At 42.6% G+C, this 20606-nt stretch overlaps 3 protein-coding genes across 7 annotated transcripts in view; 2 read left to right on the top strand and 1 right to left on the bottom strand.

Moving 5' to 3' along the window:
• LOC124143285 (E3 ubiquitin-protein ligase TRIM56-like) overlaps positions 1-20606 on the top strand; it is a 124569-nt gene that overhangs the window by 99064 nt on the left and 4899 nt on the right. For 3 of the 5 annotated variants that reach the window (XM_048399072.1, XM_048399073.1, XM_048399067.1), the window contains one exon: positions 12708-14474. In XM_048399072.1, coding sequence (XP_048255029.1) covers positions 12708-14228 — 1521 coding nt within the window. In that variant the 3' untranslated portion in view covers positions 14229-14474. Of the gene's footprint in view, positions 1-12707; positions 14475-20606 lie in introns of those variants that run through there. The other 2 variants (XM_048399065.1, XM_048399069.1) reach the window with 2 other exon arrangements.
• LOC124126286 (ADP-ribosylation factor 6-like) lies at positions 2871-6390 on the bottom strand. Its single transcript, XM_046489679.2, has 4 exons — positions 6082-6390; positions 4654-4830; positions 3894-4028; positions 2871-3374 (listed from the first exon to the last, which is right to left on the bottom strand). The coding sequence occupies exons 1-4, from the start codon at positions 6170-6172 to the stop codon at positions 3211-3213; spliced, it is 567 nt and encodes a 188-aa protein (XP_046345635.2). The 5' UTR covers positions 6173-6390; the 3' UTR covers positions 2871-3210.
• The window catches only part of LOC124126284 (E3 ubiquitin-protein ligase TRIM56-like), a 36314-nt gene continuing 25266 nt past the window's right edge, over positions 9559-20606 (top strand). The window contains exons 1-2 of the mRNA XM_048399080.1: positions 9559-9758; positions 10940-11236. Of these exons, the coding sequence (XP_048255037.1) occupies positions 10945-11236 (292 nt within the window). The 5' untranslated portion in view covers positions 9559-9758; positions 10940-10944. The remainder of the gene's footprint in view (positions 9759-10939; positions 11237-20606) is intronic.

Below are 20606 nucleotides of genomic sequence, written 5' to 3' on the forward strand. Positions count from 1 at the left end.
GCATGTATATCTCGGTAAATAATCGAGAATGAACGCGAGAAAGCAGTGACTGACATCACGAGCAACATCCAAAGTTGCTGGGTCAAGAGGACACTGTATCAACCAGGTGACGGAGTCTGACCATTTGACAGCAGCTAGGGTATAACTCCCATGTTGCCCAACAAACCCTTTGCCAGCAGCTCGGATGTAACTCCTTTGTTGCACAGTAAACTCCTTGCCAACAGCTAGGGTATAACTCTCATGTTGCCCAATAAACCCCCTGCCAGCAGCTAGGGTGTAACTGCTTTGTTGCACAGTAAACTCCTTGCCAACAGCTAGGGTATAACTCTCATGTTGCCCAATAAACCCCTTGCCAGCAGCTCGGGTGTAAATCCTTTGTTGCACAGTAAACTCCTTGCCAACAGCTAGGGTATAACTCTCATGTTGCCCAATAAACCCCTTGCCAGCAGCTGGGGTGTAACTCCTTTGTTGCACAGTAAACTCCTTGCCAACAGCTAGGGTATAACTCCCATGTTGCTCAATAAACCCCTTGCCAACAGCTAGGGTATAACTCCCATGTTGCCAAATAACCCCTTGCCAGCAGCTCGGGTGTAAATCCTTTGTTGCACAGTAAACTCCTTGCCAACAGCTAGGGTATAACTCCCATGTTGCCCAATAAACCCCTTGCCAGCAGCTGGGGTGTAACTCCTTTGTTGCACAGTAAACTCCTTGCCAACAGCTAGGGTATAACTCCCATGTTGCCCAATAAACCCCTTGTCAGCAGCGAGGGTGTAACTCACATGTTGCCCAGGTAACCACTTGCCAGCAGCTGGGGTTTAACTCACATGTTGCCCAGGTAACCACTTGCCAGCAGCTGGGGTGTAACTCACATGTTGCCCAGGTAACCACTTGCCAGCAGCTGGGGTGTAACTAACATGTTGCCCAGGTAACCACTTGTCAGCAGTTGGGGTGTAACTCACATGTTGCCCAGGTAACCACTTGCCAGCAGCTGGGGTGTAACTCACATGTTGCCCAGGTAACCACTTGCCAGCAGCTGGGGTGTAACTTATATGTTGCCCAGGTAACCACTTGCCAGCAGCTGGGGTGTAACTCACATGTTGCCCAGGTAACCACTTGCCAGCAGCTGGGGTGTAACTTACATGTTGCCCAGGTAACCACTTGCCAGCAGCTAGGGTTTAACTCACATGTTGCCCAGGTAACCACTTGCCAGCAGCTGGGGTGTTGTCACATGTTGCTAGCGGTTGTAACCAGACGTTGTAGTATGCTCACACTGATTCTCTCCAACAAGTCTGTGATTTGTCAATGTTCCCAGGTGCTCTACCCTGAGCAGTATCAGGTTTCAGTGTTGTCACCTTTGGGTTAGTTCTTTGTTGTTTTACATCCATTTACCTCTCTTATAGCTCCCGTGTATTACATTTTTTACAAGATGACTAATATGCTGGTAATGAAATATGTTACAACTTGTACTCTTTTTTACGAATAAATATGTTTACTGGATGACATTGTTAATTATATGACCATGTGACTTCATGCTGTTAAGATAGACTCCAATGTCAGTTGAATGGCTTATAACCCTCCTTGTTCGATTCAGCAAATAGCAAAACGTTTAAGACCCGCATCACTCCAAACATCCCAACACGTTAAGTCGACATGCCTTGATACAGCTGGAATACTGGTAAAACTGGCGTTAAACCAAAGTCACTCCCTAGAATAATCAACCCTTGAAACCTAGACTTTATACACGACTATATATTTACCCAACACACGGGTCCGTTCCACAAAGCAGTCTGAACGCAACTCATAACTCCCATTCTTGAACATAGACTTCCGACAGTCGCAGCACTTAGGTGGTCGTAACTTCCATACTTTAACATAGACTTATGACAGTCGCAGCACTAAGATGATCGCAACTCCTATACTTTAACATAGACTTGCGACAGTCGTAGCACTAAGATGATCGCAACTCCGGATCCCATACTTTAACATAAACTTGCGACAGTCGCAGCAAGCACTAAGGTGATCGTAACTTCCATACTTTAACAAAAACCTGCGACAGTCGCAGCAATAAGATGATCGTAACTTCCATACTTTAACATAGACTTGCGACAGTCGCAGCACTAAGGTGATCGTAACTCCCATACTTTAACATAGACTTGCGACAGTCGCAGCACCAAGATGATTGTAACTCCCATACTTTAACATAGACTTGTGACAGTCACAGCAATACGATCGCTTTCTGGAACGTGGCTCAATTAAATACGAGGGTACGGGTGGTCCGAGGCTAGTCGTTATGCACAGTTGCGTTCCTTTGTTGACCAATGATCCTCCCACAAGCTGACACGCCGTGACATGACTGGAAGATTGTTCAAAGTGGCATTAAACTCAACACACTCACTCACTGTCCCCAGTGCCTGTATCTACCTCCTAAGATGGAGACTGAGTGGTTACAGTGTGTAACCTGATTAGGTCAGGTTGTGTGGCATGGTTTGTTTTGTCAATGGTTTCTGTGGTCCATACCTCACACACTGACCCTGTTAGCTATTTGAATGTAAGACATCTTCCCGAGACAAGGTCGTTAACTGATTATAAAAGTCCAGTTTCCACTGTTGGAATTCTAGAGTTACAGTTTGGCTGGACTAACGAGTCTATGCATAGACCAATCATTATATCAGAAAAATCAAGGGTGAACTCCCCAGTGGTTGAAATACGTTTTTATTAAAAACAACAAATACAAACAATATTTACAACATATTTACAAATACACAACAAAATAAAAATGAATCTATGACACTGTAAATAAAGCCATTCGTTGATTTCTGTAGAGTTTCAAACTTAACGAAACTGAGCTATCACAGTCTAATTTCAGACACAGTTCACCGCCAGTATAGCAACATAACCGCTCATGCAGCGTAACACAACACTCACTCACATAATCATTTCGTTGATTTCAATATCCAAGGGAATTTGAACTTCACATTGCCACCGTTGTGAGAACCTTTAAGAACGAGTTCAAGTATGTCTTCCAAATGAAGTTACCTCCGGGATGGCAGACGCACTTACACGCACCAGCAGAACTGGACTCTATCCTCTCGACTTATATGGTGTCTCGCTGAACTTCAGACGGGGAGAAGAGCCCTGTATACCACATACTTGTTCATTGTGCTGTTTTGATTCTTTATTATGCTTGGTGTTGTGGAACGTCCCCTGTCATCATCGACGAGCTTTCTGAAAGTCTTTCACGAGTCGCGACATTTCCTGCACTGATTCTAATAACCCTTCTCCGTTTGGTGCGCATGCGCCGTGTATGTACCATTTCCGGTCACTGAGGTCCCTCATGTCAAGTTCCGCGACGACATCCGAGGGCTTTAGGGCACCTATGTACAGACACACAAGGATACATAACAAAATGAAGATATAACAGGATCGGAAAATAGGCCTATTTTCAGCAATGCGAATGGTACATAAATAGAGACATAATTTCTGTATATGTAGTGTCGAGTTGTGTCCCTTGACTGTATAAAACACACCTGACGTTTGATATATAAGTCATTGGCTATTATATGCCAGTGGCGTTGGGGTGGCCCACTTGTTTGACACCCAATCCCCACCCCGTATAATTCATGAAGCCGATTTCCCACTTTGTAACATGACAGGAATTTGGCTTAACATGGCCCAGCACCCACCCACTCACTCACTTCGTAAACCGTTATAGCTAGTCGTGCCGGAGACTGGTTTCAGTCCTCCCAAACCCTGCTCATGGTATCAACCACTGGTTTGCCTTCCGTAGGTGAGACAGCCTGGTTCCCTGGGTATGCTGCGCTGGCGCTACAGTGAACCAGGGAACAAGGCTGAAGGTTTGATTGTTGTCACATGGACCACTCTGACGCACCCACCTGGCAAATCCTGCTTGTTGGCGATCACCACCACCGGTACCCCCGCCATCTCCGGCGTACTGCAGATTCCGTGCAGCTCCGACCTGGCTTCCTTTATGCGCAGACGGTCTGCGCTGTCCACCACGTAGATCAGACCTGGGGGTTATTTAAGAATTGACTTAATCAATTTTTGCCTTTACGGAAATATAAACGTAAAGGTCGGTGAGCAGAATGTGTGAATACGCATAGTCAACAATAATATATTTACAGACTGCTTGCATAACCATTAACACAAACACACTGTGGATAACAATATGAAACCAGTGACATCGTTTAGCGCAATTATGCACAAACCCCGCCCATTCGATTATCAGCCAATCAGAAACAGGAGTCCATTAGTGGGTGCGGCGTTTTTTCAACTCCATTTTGATACGACAGACAAGGTGACCCGTGAAGATCCGGGGTAGCTTAGATCTTCAGCAACCCATGCTTGCCGTAAAAGGCGACTGTGCTTGTCGTAAGAGGCGACTAACGGGATCGGGTGGTCAGGCTTGCCGACTTGATGCATGTCATCGTATCCCAATTGCGTAGGTCGATGCTCATGGTGTCAATCATTGGATTGGCTGGTCCAGACGCGATTATTTACAGAACGTTGTCATATAGCGGGAATATTGCTGAGTGAAACAACAAAATAACAAAACAGACAAGGTGCACTGCGAACTGTCGATCATGCCCTCTGAAGTGCATGGCTCCCCGTGTGTAGTTCTTATATTACACCTACCTTGTGTGTTCAGGTAGTAGTGTTTCCACAGCTGTCTGATCTTCTCCTGGCCCCCAACGTCCCACACCGTGAACGTCACGCCCTTCACCGGACTGACCGTCTCCACGTTGAAGCCGATGGTGGGGATGGTGCACACGCTCTCGTTCAGCTTCAGCTTGTATAGGATGGTCGTTTTACCTGGGACAACACCACCATATTACCGAGACGGATAACATTTGTAATGCGACGAATCCACGCACTGATCTTGCTCACTGCGCTACATTATATTCTTCCTGCACACTGGTCACTAATATTATGGGTGACATGGGGTTTAAAGTCGCGTCCAAGATTGTGGCACTTATATAGCGACGTATGTGTGTGTGTGTGTGTGTGTGTGTGTGTGTGTGTGTGTGTGTGTGTGTGTGTGTGTGTGTGTGTGTGTGTGTGTGTGTCTGCTTGTATTCGTCCGAACTGATGCCGACATGCCGCATTTTAACATGTATATCCCACTCAGACACAGTATACTTACTCCGAGCCGACCAGTCCTTGTTTAAGCCCCTTAATCCCAAGCGCCAGACAGGGTTACAACAAGTATGATCTTTTAACGTCTTTTGGTATGACGCGCCCAGGGATCGAACTCAAGACCTTCCGCTCTCCGGGCTGACGCTCCACCACTAGACCACGGAGGCGGTCCATTTTATTACTGACCAAGCACAACAATATCATACCATCATACCATAACAAATATACACGCTTGGTTCGAATTCCGATGAGGATTCTATTGACTTCAAGTTTCAGCGATATATCAACAAGGTGTCGTTGTACATTGCACATCTTCTGTGGGTCTTAAACACATTATACCACGTCCCTATCTATAGCATGGTTTATTTGCGAGAGTTCGAGTGAGTGAGTATGGTTTCACTACGTTTTTAGCAATATTCCAGCAATATCACGGCGGGGGACACCAGGAATGGGCTTCATACATTGTATCCATGTCGGGAATCGAACCCGGGTCTTCGGTGTGACAAGCGAACGCTTTAACCACCAGGCTACCCGACCGCCCGCACTAAAGTTCGAAGTTCTGATTAAACAGATGAAATGTTAAGCCCTGTTGGCAAGTGGATCGATGCAAGCTTAATAACTTCATGACAAAAAGGTATTTAAAGTTTAATACCCCACCCTCCCAATAATACAAAAGTGTTAAAGCACTACATTTTGAATCAGAAAAGAATAATAATTACACATGTTGTAACCCCCTCCATCTAAAGATCCGGGTTACAATTGATCTTCAGCAAGCCATGCTTGTCGTAAAAGTCGGCTAACGGGATCGGGTGGTGGTCAGTTTCGATTATTTGCAAATCGCCGTCTTATAGTTATATTGCTGAGTGTGCCGTTAAATAAACAAACAAACAAACAAAACGTACACCCCCGAGGCCTCCCCATGCCTACCTGCTGGATCCAGTCCCAGCATCAGGATCCGAGCTGGTTCCGATGAAAACTCACTGTAGATCTGCATAAGCCGCGATAGTAACAAACCCATAGCGATATCACCAAATATCACCTGAACACGATGAATGTTCCTTGAAATGTGTCCCGTTCTGTAGAAACAGTGTAAGTGAATAACAAAGAGTTGTATCACAATTGTCCGTTCACACTCTGAATTATCACCAGCTATTATCCCAAAGGTTCTCTGTCTGACTGCCTCACGTTGATATGACCACACACACCACTGACAACCTTATATACTTCACGTTCAGGAAACCAGGCGGCGAAATATACAACACGCAACTTTGCCCTGTCAATTTCTGTCCACGTGGGGTTCTAAAAATAGCTCACGACAGTTTGGCGAAAATGACGTCACTCGGCTATAACCACAACAAACTGGTCACGTGATTGTAGTCAACGCACAATAACGTGATCTTATTGCTCACTACCGTAAAGTTATGTTGTGTATACATTACAGTTTAAAGACAGACAGTTTAGTCGTATATGTGGCCAGAAGACCAATAGTACATCATGTTTACATTAAGGCGTTATAAATGTTACAATGAGCGCACCTTAATATAACTGTACAAGTAACAAAGACATTTGTTCACAAACGGACTGTTCTCTTGTGAAATATATGATACAATAATAGAGATCGCTTAGATAATAGACTATCGTCACCAGTCTGCATTAATATCACAAACCCTTCAAACGAAGGCCTGATTACAAAATACTGGGGTAAATATTTCATTCTTATGGTACTGTAGTCTGGGCAAATCATCAACACATGAAATTCATCTTCTGTAGGCCAGGAGTATCTTCTGTTTCAGGAGTTTTGGAAAATCACAGTTATACATATTGGATATGTTTTGTCATCTACCGTCTTAAATATGTAGACCGCCTCCGTGGTCTAGTGGTAGAGCGTCCGCCCGGAGAGCGGAAGGTTCGGGGTTCGATCCCCGGTTGCGTCATACCAAAAGACGTTAAAAGATGGTACTTGTTGTTACCCTGTCTGGCGCTCGGCATTAAGGCTAAAACAAGGACTGGTCGGCTCGGAGTCAGTATACTGTGTCTGAGTGGGGTATTCATGTTAAACTGCGGCATGGTATCTCAGTGAGCTAGCACTATAAATCGGCATCAGTCCGGACAATTACAAGCAACCACATACACACATACGTACATGCCCGTCGCTATATAAGTGCAATAATCTTGGACGCGACGTTAAACCCAATTTCCCATCACCACCTCTTAAATATGTATGTGTCTATCTATATGTTTGTGTGTGTGCGTGTGTGAGTGTGTGCGTGCGAGCATGCGTGCATGCGTACGTGCGTGCGTGTGTGTGTGTGTGTGTGTTTAAATTTAACGTTGCATCGGCATTTTTTCAGCCATATATCGACGAGAACAAGTTGATGTAAACACAATTGTGTCACGAAGTTATTTTTAAAAACACATTTTTCAAACTTATTTGTGCATAACAATAGTCTACCAATAGTAAATATAACTATTTCCCGTTATCAATATTGCTCCATATAATTATATCGTACATCACGGATTCCTTTGCAATGTGCTTATTGTTCCATATTTTAAAACACCGTTTTGAGGTTGCACAGAGGTGGTGCAAGAGGACACTCATGCAGTTTTAACCAACACTAGTGCATTACCAACCAACACTCATGCATTAGCAAGCAACACTCATGCTTTAGCAACCGATACTAATGCATTACCAACCAACACGCATGCATTAGCAACCCACACTAATGCATTACCAAGCAATACTACTGTATTAGCAACCAACACTCATGCATAAGCAACCCACACTAATGCATTAGCAACCCACACTAATGCATTACCAACCAACAGTAATCCATTAGCAACCCATACTAATGCATTAGCAACCCACACTAATGCATTACAAACCCACACTAATGCATTACCAAGCCACACTAATGCATTAGCAACCAACACTAATGCATTACCAACCAACACTAATGCACGAGCAACCAACACTAATGCATTAGCAACTAACACTAATGCTTTAGCAACCCTAACCTAACCCTAACCTAACCCTGACAAAGTGATAGTCAGGTTTTGTTAAGTACTTGGACAATGATGACTTTTCATGAATGTAGTAGTATTTAATGTAATCGGTGGTAAGGAAGTTATTATATTTATATGCTCGAAATATCTGTAAACTTCTGTAATATCATGGATGGATGTCAAGAGTTAAAGTAACAGGTGGAATATTCTGTGATGTTCAAGGGACACTGGACTTTTCTGACACTGTGTAGGAAATGCTTAAAGCTGGTAACATTATCTAAGTGCGGCTGGCGTGTCACTGTTTCATCCCATATTTCATCTGTCATTACATCAAGACCAGTTGTTTTGTGTAATTCCTAGCCTAGGCCTATCTCGGATGCTTGATGACTGTTGTTGATAGGTGAATATCACTGAACATTTTGATATCACCACTGCCATCATAATTTTGCATTTGATACTGCCACTGACCATTGTACTACCACTCTATTGGGAGCTGCCAGTGTAATTGCTGTGCAGAAATGAGTATTGATTTGTAAAACTAGTAAATTGTGTAATACAATTGTTGATTGCATACCATTTGTTGGTTTCACACGAAATTCTGTTTTGAACAGATTTTTTTACTAACATATTGTTTCAATTGCATATCGACACCTGACAAGATGTCAGAATCATACATTGGTTAGGAATGTTGATATGAGAGAAGGAGACTGCCAACACTTGGAAGGCTATCAGTCAACTGTTTGAAGGTGCAAGCAGATAGTAATTTTAATGAAATAAACTTGCTGTTCCGCGAAATAATTTTGTGTTTCCAGCACAACACATATAAAACTGTGTCAAACAACAGTTCTTGCAACAATAAAAATATCACTTCCTGGTTTTATATAACAGAAAACTGCTTATCTCTTCGTAACAAACACACTCCGTGTACATGACATTTGTCTCCGATGGAGAAACATAACTGTTAATGTTGTCCTATCCATCATGTAGTGCACGATGCTCAATTTAAAATGCCAGATAAAAATAAATAACAAATCAAATATTTGACTTTTAAATATAATTTTATGAACTGCTGCTGCCCTTATACAAGACTGATTTCCCTTTGAGTTAATAGTGAGTGAGTGAGTGATATTCTAGTTATATCAGGGCGTGTCAGTTTAACGTGGGGCAAAAGCCAGAACTGTAACAGGTCTCAGACGTTTACCACTTTGGTGATACCAACGAGCACGGGTATGGTGCTGACAAACATGTAAACATGATCAGGGAGAACCGGGATTCGAACCCACAATCGTAGGTTTCCTGCATGCTCAAGGGACGCAACTCTGCACAGCGTATCGCGGCGCCTTAGACATCTGAGCCACCCGTGCCCCCTCTTTGGGTTAACAGGTCGCTCCGATTCACTGCGCTGCTACATTGTGCCATAGTTTCTCCATATAACTCCACGTAAACACAATCCAACCTGTGGTCGAATCCCATTTCCTTGTTACACACATTCATTCGTCAACACTCGCCCCTTTCCGTAAACTGCGAGAAGCTTGTCCCGGAATGACAAGAGCTGGCCACGAATGAATCACTTCCTGCTTCTCAATTTCCCTCAACACGAGGTAAGTGTGTGTTGTCACAAGGCTTGCATCTACTTCAGTTATAACGCTACACACCTGTCCTACTGTGTACTGGTAACACCACAAGGGTTTATCTAACTATACAGTCATCTCCAGGCAGATTCTCATTACCGGGCACCTTATTTAATGTAACATGTAGGCTAACCGGAATACTTTAAAGATCCACTTTCACTATTGCCTTCGATCGACGAATTGACTTCAATACTGAGACTGATCCCGATGTATGTGTACGTGTATATCACGTGTGTCTGTTACAGTTATTACTGACATGACCCCTGACAAATCCTGCAGTAAACTATACGGGAAAATACTTCTACGTAACTGTATCATTTTACACCTGATATGGTAGTAAGTGAACTGTAATAATGTCTCCTACTTTCGATATGGTAATGAGTGGGTGTCACCCAACAACTATGTCACGCGATCGATACACTGCACACATCTCCTCACTGACAGGCCACAGATCCAGGGTATATACAGACGGGAGTTGAGAAATACTCACACACACACACACACACACGCACGCACGCACGCACGCACGCACGCACGCACACACACACACACATTCTGACACCCACGCACACAAAATACAGTGTATTGCAGAATGTTAGTTCATAATTCATAACATCTGCACACATCTGAGATAATGTTGTTTTTACGAAACGGGATATTTGTTAATTGTTTCAAGATCTGGATGATCCAGGCGGTGAATGGGAGGATAGAAAATACCCTTACTCAGTTTTGAACGGGACAGTAAATAAGTGCCACAACTACAGCCAGTGTTTGTGTTCCAGGGGGGCACGGGTGGCCCAGTCGTCTAAGGCGCCGCGATTCGCTGTGCAGAGTTGCGTCCCTTGGGCACGCCAGAAACCTATGATCGTGGGTTCGAATCCCGGTTCGCCCCGATTATGTTTCTAGGTTAGTCAGCACCATACCCGTGCTCGTGGGTTTCACCGAAGTGGTAAACGTCTGAGACCTGCATCACTTCGGGCTTTCCTCCCACATTAAGCTGACACGCCGCGATATAACTGGAATATTATTAAAAGCAGCGTTAAACCCAACTAACTCACTCACTCATTTAGTGTTCCATGTTTAAGGACAGAGGCTAAAATTTGTATTTAGTGTACAGCGGAAATACCAGGGCTGGTTTTGGCTTTGTGTAGGTAAGATGGCGACCTCCCAGAAGTTAACAGAACACTTCCTGACATGCACGATATGTACAGAGGTGTTTGACAAGCCCTGTACACTTGTATGTAATCACACCTTCTGTCGGAAATGTGTCGTCAGCTACACCAAAACCAGACCAGAAGCCATCAGTGCCAAGTCTCTCCTGTGTCCATTCTGCAGAAAGATGACGAAAGTGTCTGCCCCTGAGAGACCAGCGGAGGAGTGGGCGGATGATGTCAAGCCTATCTTTGTCATCCAGGGACTCTTGGACTCGTTTGGTCCCGGATCTAAAGGTGAGTGTTTGTGATCTGTACGAATATTAGTGTGGTTCCTAGGACAGAGTGAGTAAGTATGGTATACAGCCCTTTCAGCAATATACCCGCAATATTACGGGGAGGGACAACAGAAATGGGCTTCAAAGTGTGCTCATGTTCGGAATTGTCGTGACGAGCGAACGCCTTAACCACTACCCCTACATTTGATTTGAATATAGAAATACGTTATGTTTAAGGTTTCTGTGCTATATGGAAAGTCGTCTATAGGTTGTTTGTAGGGTTTGTGTATATCATGAAATCATATCATGTACAGGTACAGTTTTAACAAGTGGCAATGATCCTCCAAGCACGTTGAGCATGCTGAGTATAGGAACGTATGTGAAGTTAAGAAGAAAGTTTTCTGTTTCTTTTCTAACCCCGTTGATGATGTTGTTTTGAAGGTTTGCATACAAAATGAAATCCTATTGTAAACATGTGCTTAATGAGTAACATCGATATAATCTAAGGTGTATCGGGTAGCCTAGTGGTTATTCCCGAGATCAATTCCCGACATGGGTTCAATGTGTTAAGCCCTAGACTGGTTTACCTAATCAAGAGCGCTTGAGCTCTTCGCCTACAGCCCCTAGGAGTCGAAGGGCAAGGTACCTGTCTGGCTCAATTCGAACTATTTCCACAATACAGCATTTCGCTACCGTGAAACGTTGACCTATTTCCGTGAAGCGGTTCTGGCTGTCGAGAGGATCGGGGACAGGCCTACAGCGGGAAACGTTGACACTGTTTCAGTGTAGCGAGGTATTAGCACTTTTGTACAGAGTGAATAATTTACATAACAAGCTACAGGAGTAAACATATCAGCATTAGGGAGGTAACTATTACAGAGAAGCTTAGTTCATTATTAAAAAAACCCAACACACTCACAACAATTTTCACAATATCTGCATGTCTCCACTGATCGCCTTCATTATGAAATAAAAAAATGTAGCTGTTACTTTGAAATAATTCTCTCTGGTGTAGATATCTCAATGTCAACAGTGCCTTGTATACTGCTATGCCTGTGTCAACTGAACGTCCCCAATGCTAGTTTTTTAACATACTATGTTTGTTTTCTACTTTTATTTAACATACATATTTAGACTGAAATGTGATCGCATTCATATTCCTGATTCTGGAGGACCACATGCAAATTACAATTTGTTTTACTTCTGGATTACACATGTGCGCTTTATGACAGTAAAGGTACTGCATCAATAGGTAGTTATGCTGCAACATTTCAATGCCCCGTGTTGATACTCTGGACCAAAGTTATATTGTTATTTCAGATACGACCGACTGCAGTTATTGCAGGGAGGAAGGGGAGACAACTCCAGCTACATCTTGGTGCTCTGTCTGTGATGACGCACTCTGTGAACGATGTTTACGGATGCACAAACGAATCCCATCTACCAATCACCATGGCGTAGTTGACCTGTCAGGAGAGACAAAGATGAAGGTCAAAAGAAAGGTCATGTGTAAAGTTCACAAGGATGAAAATATCAAATATATTTGTAAAGATTGTAAAACAGCTGTTTGTCAAACATGCTGCACTATCCATCACAGGAAATGTGACTTGGTTGTTGAAATTGAGTCTGAGATTCCTTCCATGAAAACTGAGCTGAGAAGGAATAAAGAGGTATTGTTGAAGAAACAAGACGAGATGAAAACACATATTGGTAAACAAACCTCCAAAGTCAATGAAGCATTAACGCTTTACTTACAAATAGAATCGAATATCAAATCTGCAAGTGTCAAAGCAATTGAGGTGATCAAAGTCAAGGAACGGACACTTTTGGCTGAACTGAAAGAAATGTCTGACCAACACATTGGAGAACTGAAGGCAGACATAAAGTCAGGTGAGATGTCAGTACAGATGTACCAACAACAGGCAGAGCTGATAGACCAGACTCTACAATCTGAGTGTGACATGGGTGTGTATGAGATGTACCAGGGATGTGAGGCTGGTGATGTGGAGGCTGTCGGAGTCGCAGGCGTGAAGGAGAAGGGAAGAATAGCCTGGATCATGTTCAGACAGGACACGGACAAGCTTAGAAGAGCACTGGATGATCTACAGCTGGGTGAGATAGACGTCCTGTATGAGGGTGTGCTGGACCTGAAGGCTACTCCTGTGTTACAGGACACCATTAACGTGCTGGACCTGAAGGCGACCTCTGTGTTACAGGACACCATTAACGTCAGACTAGCAGGTGATACATCTAGAGCAAACCTCATTGACGTGAAGGTGTTTGTGGTGAATGGTACAGACACAGTGGTAGTCACAGACAAGAACAACCACAGTGTGAAGTCCTTCTACACCAGGAACAAGCAGCACGGTCACAGCAGGCTCCGTGTAGGTAGTGTCCCGTATGGTATAACAACGTTGAAGGACAACCAGGTGGCTGTCACTGTGCCGGATACCAGACAGATTGTAACAGTACAAGTCAACCCTGGCCTAGTGCTGCTGTCAACCATCACAACCAGCAAACAGTACTACGGTATAACGTCTCTGACACCATCAACACTAGCAGCAAGTTCCACCTCCCCTCCCTGTGTTGATATCCTGGATATGACGGGACACGTGCTGAAGTCAATTTGTTCAGGACAACCTATGAGATACATCTTGAAGAATTCCTACTTCCTCTGTACCACGAGGACAGGAAACATCCTGGTGTGTGACAGTGGATCCAAGTGTGTCGTGTGTCTGACTCCCGAGGGAGATGTGGTGTTCACCTACAGCACTACAGGAGACACAGCACTGAAGTTTCCACTTGGTATCACAAGTACCAGCACAGGCGACATTCTGGTGACAGACTGCCATCTACACAGAGTCCTCCATCTGACTGAGTCAGGACAGTTTGTAAGAAACATACTGACATCACAGGACGGTGTCCGGAGTCCACGTGGAGTTTGTGTTGGTGGGCGTGGCCGCATGTACGTGTGTACACCAGATGAAGTGAAGGTATTTACATTGAAGTGAATGAACATGTCGCAATCCTTCTTTCAATCAACTGTAGTCACATGTGAGTTGAGGATTTAGGTTTTGATATGTGTCATTGTGTATTCACCTTTAAGCACATTTCACTGTGTTTTAGTAAAATCACATTATATTTTAGTCTTTAATCACTCATCTGAGCTTTGCTACTTGAATGTGATGAATGAAGATATAATCATACATGGTCTGTAAGTGTACACATTATATTTGTAATCTCAATAGCAAGACACGGTTACTCACGTACTGCCTTTAGACTTCAGATCTAATCTGAACATGTTTTCCATTTTATGTTTTAAAAAGTTCGAATGTAAGTGGCTTTGATGAAGGATCCTTACATCGAATACCAGTTCCTCCGCATGATGTATTTTGCATGTTTGCACCACAATGCAAGTGTAACATTGAGCTATTCCTTCTGTTCAGGACTGTTTTGTTGCAGATTTATATATCAAGCGCCGTTTTACTATTTATTCCTGATTTTATATCAATAATTCATTTAATGATTCCCCAAAATGAATTGTTGTGAATTATCATAATGCCAGTGTATTATGGATCTATTCGTGATATCTGAAACATCTGTGTAATATTAACATGACAGCCAGACTTATAGGCATTCTTACGACCACCATGATCCGGGCGACAGTTGCTGAGTTCGACAGGCTGATCGTGGCTGCACACCGCCAAACCAGTCAACGTCAAAAACCCGTATTAAGCAGCCATTGTGACCAACCGATCACCAATTTACTCACCTTGTATGACATGTGTAGAAATCAAGGGACGAATTTAAGTACAATTTCAGCCTCAGTGTTCAACAGAATCCCCTGAAACTACCTTTGTGCATATATACATTAAATGTACTGATTGTTTTTGTAACTACATCTAATGTTTCGCGTAATGAAGCACAGAACCGACAGCTCTCTCGTTTCTGTGGTGAGGACTTGTCACATTCATTTGGCTTCTGAGCGGTCGAAGGGAGATAAATCGTGATTGGATGTTTTGTGAAGCGCAATAAAATACAGTGAACGAAAGTACACGTGAAGCCAGGAACATTTTATGTGTTTTGCAAATAAATGAACTGTAATTCTGTTTGTTGGTCAACAATGCGATATTCTAGCTACATGTATGACGGTAAATAATCGTGTATGAACACGAGAAAGCAGTGATTGACATCACGAGCAACATCCCAAGTCGTTGGGTCACGATGACACTGTATCAACCAGGTGAAGGAGTCTGACCATTTGGTCGCCTCGTACGACCAGCACAGGTTGCTGAGGATCTATTCTAGCCCGGAATCCCCACGTGGAGACCTTCATTGGTTGCTTGTTGTTCACCGCCAGTGCGATAAAGACGCACAAAGGCCTTTCCATATTCATAGGAAATCTCTGCTTGAAGCAGAGTCGACTGTATGATTCCGACTATATCATGAGCGTATCCTGCCCAACCGGCGGCCCCCACTACCAGCAAGTCAGTTGTTCACCTGAAAAGACACTGAAACATGTGGTTCAAGTCAAAACAGGGAATAACATCTGACATCAGGTTCAGTGAACTATTCTAGAGCCAAGGGGGCTGTTTTCCACCTGTGTACCGTTGTTTTGTACCCAGGTACATGCAACTACATGTTCACGTAGGTCTCTTATTTGTATGTGTACCTTTCCTGTACCCCGCAGACATAAAATTGTACCTAGTTTTTAGTGCAAATAAAGTATATTTGTCAAAGCCTGTGTAACAGTAGCACCAGATTCACTTATTCCCCTTGTCGTTATCCCTTACTCACTCACTCACTCACTCACTCACTCACTCACTCACAAACAGACTAACACAACGCATATTAATATGTCTGAATATGGACTGCTCAACAGGATTTAATGGAATAAAAGTTTCCAAAAATAAAATATGATGAAAACAACTCACTGCACACAAGTTAATCTACCATGTGCCATTCAAATAACAACAAGGGTGCTTCATAAAAATGACGGACTTTTTTAATATTCACGAATTTGTACACCGAATCTATTCACGTTGTGCAAATTTCTGATGGACATGTCTGTCTGCGCATATTTTGAGCCCATACAGACAGACATCTCTCAACCCACCTAGGTGTTTTGAAGAAAACTTTTGCTGATAAAATAATGATCCGTTTTAGAGATGCGGGGTTAAATATAGTTCATCATTTATCAAAATGTGCATCGTTCTAATATTAGTCATAATGTTTCACACAACGTGAGGCAAGGACATGAAGGATGGTCAGACAATTTGGAGGCGACGCTAGATAATCATCAGTATTGTTTGTTTGTTGTTAAGCGCTGAACTCGGCAATGTTCCAGCTATATGACGGCAATTGGGATAGATGACATGCATCAACCAAATCAGCGAGCCTGACCACACGATCCCGTTAGTCGCCTCCTACGATAAGCATTGTCGCCATTTACAGCTAGCATGGGTAGCTGAAGACCTATAGTATTCTAATCCGATCTTCACGGGTGTTATCAGTACTAAGTGGCATACGCAAATAATCACTAGATATCGCATATATTGATACTAACACATTGAATATTCTAATACACAAAGCAAGAAACAGGAAACCTGGGTACAAAAGGAAAACTCCTGGTAGATTTGACGTATCAAAGTAATCAGTAGGCCATGTGTTTGTCCTGTACACACGTTGTAGGACATTGCTATGTCCACCCAACACTAACAGGCATACGTCACCTATGCCGCGGTCAACGTGACTTCAAGAATATTTAATTGTGTACCAACTGGGAAGAAGAGAGCGGATTTATAAAAATGTCTTGGGTAGGAAATTTGAGTCTGAAGACACACGTTAATACTACGTCACATATTGTAGGTACAGTACTGGTATGCCCGTTGACGTCAGATCAGCGTTTATGAAATATGCACATGGCCTATAAAATGTCATCAAATATACTCAGGATTCCTAAGGTGGACTTGCTGGAGTGGGCTATGTTAATACCCGGGATACATCAGACCTGGGATAAGAGCAGATAAGGTATGATACATCAATCAAAGTCTATCATACCTTCTCTTGTCAATATTTGTTAGATCTTTTTCTGAAACATCTGAGGCTTCACAGATAGTGCAGCTGTTTTCTTATCCTTTAACGCTGTGATTCATGGACACAATCATTACTTTGAGGTGATAAAACTTCGACAAAATGTGTACCCTTGAAAAGATAAAAAGGTAAATTATCAACTTAAGCCATTTGTAAGTTTGGCGCGTATACTAGTTGTTTGTTATTTTTATGCCACAGTCAGAGCAGAGCAGTACCACCTATTGTCCGGGGACTGGTCAAATGACGCACCTGAGTCTTCCCCAGAAGAAGTACTGTTACAGGATATGAGGGGGAGGAGCAGAGCAGTACCACCTATTGTCCGGGGACTGGTCAAATGACGCACCTGAGTCTTCCCCAGAGGTCATCATTGTACTGTTACAGGATATGAGGGGGAGGAGCAGAGCAGTACCACCTATTGTCCGGGGACTGGTAATTGGCCTGTGGAGAAATCTAACTCCCAAACATTTCTGAACATTATTGGTCCACTTGATGCACATGTCTGACACAACGTCCCTTGTTTTCACGTGGGTCTCTTGAACCATTACATCAAGTATCTCAACTTTGGTTACATAAATTAGCTTACCTTTGGTTACATCAAGTAGCACACCAACACTCATGTATTAGCAGACCACACTAAAGCATCAGGCACCCACACTAATACATTAGCAACCAACAATCATGCGTTATGAGCCAACACTAAAGCATCAGGCACCCACACTATTTCATTAGCAACCAACACTTATGCGTTAGAAATCAACACTAAAGCATCAGGCACATACACTAATACATTAGCAGACAACACTCATGCGTTAGAAATCCACACTAAAGCATCAGGCACATACACTAATACATTAGCAGACAACACTCATGCGTTAGAAATCAGCACTAAAGCATCAGACACATACACTTATACATTAGCAGACAACACTCATGCGTTAGGAACCCACACTAAAGCATCAGGCACACACACTAATACATTAGCAACCAACATTCATGCGTTAGAAACCCACACTAAAGCATCAGGCACACACACTAATACATTAGCATCCAACACTCATGTATTAGAAATCCACACTAAAGCATCAGGCACATACACTAATACATTAGCAGACAACACTCATGCGTTTGGAACCCACACTAAAGCATCATACACCCACACTAATACATTAGCAACCAACACTCGTGTATTAGCAACCCACACTAAAGCATCAGGCAACCACACTAATACTTAAACAACCAACACTCATGCGTTAGAAATCCACACTAAAGCATCAGGCACACACACTAATACCTTAGCAACCAACACTCATGTATTAGCAGCCCACACTAAAGCATCAGGCACACACACTAATACTTAAACAACCAACACTCATGCGTTAGAAATCCACACTAAAGCATCAGGCACATACACTTATACATTAGCAACAAACACTCATGCGTTAGGAACCCACACTAAAGCATCAGGCACACACACTAATACCTTAGCAACCAACACTCATGTATTAGAAATCCACACTAAAGCATCAGGCACATACAGTAATACCTTAGCAGACAACACTCATGCGTTAGGAACCCACACTAATACATTCTCAACCCACACTAATACATTAACAACCAGCGCTAATGCATTAGCAACCCACACTAATACATTAACAAACTACAATTATGCATTAGCAACCTACACTAATGTATTAGCGACCCACACCAACCCACATCGTAAGCAGCAGTACGTGGACATCAGTGTTTGGAACACTCAATACCTGATTGTTGCTGCTGACCTGACGTGACGGGGAATCCCCTTGTAGTGACGTCACATTCAAGAAGAACACGTGTTCTCGTGTCATCACAGATTTTCAGTGGTCCATTCATATGTAAATTTACTGCTATTTGTTCCCTTTTAGCCAAATGGAATCTGATTATTTAGACTGCTTGTTCTCTTCTCTTCCATCGACAATTTACAAATATTGAAACATCAATTGTTTTAGTTACTTTAATTAGCAAAACATTTTGTAGTATTTATTTTATTGTTAAACACTGATTGTAACTGTATTACATTGTTTCTGTTGACATTGCATGGAAAGAAAATCAAGTTTACACGATATACGTCTTTTCCTTTGGACAAGAGGTCGCTTGCATGACGTTCATAACGACACAACTTGATGTTCTTACGTTTTTCAGGAGACGGTATTCTTGAAATGACATAAACACAAACGGACTACTTACACTTTCTTGGGGAACCCCTGGGAATTCCCTTACATGAATACAGGAAAAAGCGTTGTTTCTGGTTATTTAGACCCTTTATTCTTGAACTCAAACACTTAGCACACATTGAGAAACGTCAGAGTGTTTGACTGCATAATCGTTCACGAATCAAACCATCCAAACTATCGTAGTACCGACTCGATCCGTGTCTAGACTGACAGCGACAGCCTGCGGGAATCTATGGATTTACCTTAGTATCTTTATAAACATTGTTCAATGATCGATAAGTGATAATTGATGACCAATATGTAACCGCCACAGGTTCATTGACAACTCGGAAATCTCTACCGTCATACCCGTCATATTTATCATTTTGTACTTAATGTAAATGTATTACGACGCGCTGACATTCTGACTGACTTACTGAGGTAAGACCTTTCTCCTCTAAAGATGATATTTTAGTGATTTTTTGATGTCACCACTGCCATCATATTTAATACTGCCATTGAATTTTGTACTACACTCTATTGCATACTGACAATGTTATTTCTGTGCAGTAACTTTATTTATTGTATTTTTGATTGTATACCATTTGTTGGGTGTTTGTTGGTTTCACCCTAAATTCTGTACGAACAAATTTCTGGGTTAACCTATTGTTTTAATATGGAAATCGATACGCACAATATGTCAAAATCCTACATTGATGAGGAATGTTCATATGATAGATGGAGAAACATCCCTGCTTATACAACATGGGTCTATCGTGCTACTGAATGGCATTCAACAGGTGGAAGGCAATCAGTCAACTGTTCGAAGGTGCAAGTGGAAAGACATGTGGCCATTTTAATGTAATAAACTTGCTGTTCAGCGAAATAATTTTGTACTTACAACAGATGACATATAAAACTGCGTCAAAGAACAGTTCTTGCAGCCAGCTGAGTGGTGCAACCATATTGTACATGTCGCATCAATTAAACATGCAATATAAAATAAATAACAAATAAAATAGTTTATATTTAATTCGAACTTTCTGGACTTCTGCTGTGCTTGTTTAACACGAATGATTTACTACACTGTATAAACTATGCTGCTTG

Source organism: Haliotis rufescens, unplaced genomic scaffold, assembly GCF_023055435.1.
Source record: "Haliotis rufescens isolate VD_foot unplaced genomic scaffold, xgHalRufe1.0.p SCAF_19, whole genome shotgun sequence".
Classification (NCBI taxonomy): Eukaryota; Metazoa; Mollusca; class Gastropoda; order Lepetellida; family Haliotidae; genus Haliotis; species Haliotis rufescens.

Bases quoted from the DNA above. Each gene is read 5' to 3' on its own strand.
- LOC124126286 (XM_046489679.2), bottom strand. From the start codon at position 6,172: ATGGGTTTGTTACTATCGCGGCTTATGCAGATCTACAGTGAGTTTTCA. The intron at 4,029-4,653 runs GTAGGTGTAATA...AATAACCCCCAG, and splicing joins CTACTACCTGAACACACAAG to GTCTGATCTACGTGGTGGAC. The intron at 3,375-3,893 runs GTGGGTGCGTCA...GTCTGTACATAG, and splicing joins CAACAAGCAGGATTTGCCAG to GTGCCCTAAAGCCCTCGGAT.